The sequence below is a fragment of the Nuphar pumila genome, chromosome 10 (genome assembly GCF_984573655.1).
Source record: "Nuphar pumila chromosome 10, dmNupPumi1.hap1.1, whole genome shotgun sequence".
Classification (NCBI taxonomy): domain Eukaryota; kingdom Viridiplantae; phylum Streptophyta; class Magnoliopsida; order Nymphaeales; family Nymphaeaceae; genus Nuphar; species Nuphar pumila.
The window spans coordinates 102,726,695-102,729,555 of NC_143258.1; the positions used below are offsets into that span (position 1 = coordinate 102,726,695).

The following is a 2,861-nucleotide window of genomic DNA, read 5'->3' on the forward strand; positions in this document are numbered from 1 at the left end:
AGTTCTCTTCTCCAGAGAGATTATTTAGCGCCTCGCCCTACTATTATCTCTAAGCGTCGGCATAACCTCTGCTTCCTCCTCCTCCACGCCTCTCCTTTGGCCCTTTCAAGATGACCGACTCTTCTTGAGCACCCAAGAGCTGTTGTGATTCTTTGGAAGACACACCGAACGCCAACTCTCTCGCCACCCCTTCCAAGTTGTTGTATATATTGTTCTTACCTGAGAGAGAGAGAGAGAGAGAGAGTTCGGTCAATTAACATTTTTATAAAGAGTTAACAAAATGAACATTAATCGGTGCACACGTTACCTGCGAGCATGTATTTGTGGTTGCCACGAGCGTTGATATCAAAACACACAATGTGGAGGTCCTCATTAGCCACGATGGTAGCCGGGTGCCCTGCTGGTTCCACGATCACGCTCATTGTGTCCACCTCCGAGCTCACCTTGTGGTACCTTGTCCCTTGCTTCTCTTCCTCACCACGCTGCGTGCCTCCTGCTATGTGGGGACATGCCATCTCTATGTATCCCTTTCCTTTGGTCACGATGGAGATCTTGGTTGCCCTAGAATTGTATGATGGAGCCAGCATCGATCCCTATTATAGCATGGTGCAATTGAACTCAATGAGTTTCTTGCTTCACCAAACAAAATAGACAGAGTTCACACACCAGAGTTCATAACTCCCAACATTTATACTAGTAATCATATGCTTGGAATGAATTGATCATAGAATCGCATATATGGTCTCAAGAAGGAGAAAAGGACTTACAGCAGTGAGGTTGGCGAAGGAGACGGTTATGTCGAGGTAGCCAAGGGGAGAGTAATCATTGTGATCAGCTCGGTGCATCTGCCCACGTCTGTTGGAGAACCAGGGCCGCTTGTTGAGCAGATTGTATGGTCCCTGACAATCCCTTTCAGTAGAGAATGGCCAAATGTGAGAGCCACCTTTCGATCCGCTGCGTGAAATTTCACGGATTTGCTCGGGCGACGCCTTGGTGATGACGTGCTTGCGAGTGCCAAACACCCTCCTCAATTGATCTTTTTTTGTCTGTTTAAGGCAAAGAGAGCAGGAATAGACACGCATACGATTGAGTAAAATTCTGATTCACCATACCATCCACAAAGACAGAGAGAGAGAGAGGTGTTTACATTGTAAGCAGCTTCCAGTATCTCTGAACTGAAGCTCTGCAAGAATGACTCCTGCTCTTCTCCTCCGATTCCAAAGAAGGACTGAAAGAAAATTCTCTCAAATCTTAAAAGAGTGGCATTCGCTATGCATTCCATATCTATTACAACACACCCAAACCATATATATATATATATATATATATATATATATATATATATATATATATATATATATATATATATATATATATATATAGAGAGAGAGAGAGAGAGAGAGAGAGAGAGAGAGAGAGAGAGAGAGAGAGAGAGAGGTAGGAATACCGCGACTTTCCCGGGAGTGGAAACAGTACGGAATATCTTGAGTATGCAGAGCTGCTCCCTCTCGTCGGTGTTTGCAACAAAGCACATCGTCCCCGAAGGAATGACCATCACGTCCCCCTCGCTCACATCGAACGTCTCTTGCTTATCTTCCGTCACTATTCCTATCGTTCCTTTGCCTGTCCCATTAGCACCAAGAAGCAATAGCATGAGCCATCAGATACTATAATACTACACCATAAAAAACATGCACTTATTTGCTTTTGCCTTCGTCTATATGGACCATTGAACACATATACAAAAGGGACCGGTACATAAAAGGATTGCCAAAAGTGGTCAATCCTATCTTACCACTATGTTGTATAATAAAACCATGAAAAGAAAAAAAAACTAACAACTGGATCTAAAGACATAACATCCCTTCTTAAAGAAAATATAGTATGACAACTTAATGAACAAGAAGCAACAACATGGTAAACCATCACTCACCGTTGCAGACATAGAGGAGGGAATCAGCATTATTATGGTGCGGAACCAACACTGTGCTGGGGTTGGCAACGAACTTTTCCACCCTATAGTTCTCTAACCCCTTGAGAATGTCAGATCCCTTTGCGAAGTTGGGAAGCATCTCGCAGGATCCGTGCTCAGACATATACTTGGTCTTCAACTCATCCTTCTTCCACACATAAGGATTCTCCTTCTGCTCTCCTTTTCCTTTTTCCTTGGTCACTTCAGCATCTTCGCCGGCCTGCCGGCCCCTCTGCTGCTGCTGCTTCTCGCAGCGGCGCTGGCACTCCTTCAGCCACTTCTCGCTTCGGCCTTGGCCCTCCCTCCGGCAGCTCTCCCAGCACTCCCCCTCCGGGTTCTGCCTGCTACTACCACTACCACCACCAGTACCCGCTTCTTCCTCCTCGCATCGGCGCTGGCACTGCTTGAGCCACTTCTCGCTCCGGCCCTGGCCCTCCCGGAGGCACTGCCGCTCGCACTCCTTGTGGGAGTCGCGCTCCGGTAAGAAGATCGACTCCCACCCTTCCCCGCTCTGACCCCGCTCCTCACACCGGCGTTCGCACATGCGGCGCTCTCGCTCGTCGCCGAGCTCGCGGTGACACCGTTGCTTGCACTCGCTTTGTGGGTCTCGTTCGCTCCATACGGAGGGTGAGAATGAAAGAAAGGAAAGGGATATGAGTAAGAAGACGACCAGAAGAGTACTGGACGCCATGAGAGAGAGAGAGAGAGAGAGCTACGAGATAAGGGTAGTCTCTATGAGACGACCGGACTGGAAAAAGGGACGGACGGACCTGAGAGAGAAAGAGAGAGATGGACGCTAATAAAGAGCTGAGATTTTGGATGGATGGCTAACAGGGAGTGATGGAAAAGAGGAAGCGAGTGGGGTTTGAATATATAGGCGTGATGGGGG

The 2,861-nt window shown here is 47.5% G+C and overlaps 1 protein-coding gene across 1 annotated transcript; it reads right to left on the reverse strand.

Annotated features, from left to right (window-relative positions):
- Window positions 1-287: 287 nt before the first annotated feature.
- On the reverse strand, window positions 288-2,516 carry LOC149827677 (vicilin Cor a 11.0101-like). Its single transcript, XM_090018551.1, has 5 exons — window positions 1,934-2,516; window positions 1,448-1,623; window positions 1,148-1,228; window positions 768-1,046; window positions 288-593 (listed from the first exon to the last, which is right to left on the reverse strand). Exons 1-5 carry the CDS (start codon window positions 2,514-2,516, stop codon window positions 288-290), a joined length of 1,425 nt encoding a protein of 474 aa, XP_089874677.1.
- Between the last annotated feature and the right edge of the window lie 345 nt (window positions 2,517-2,861).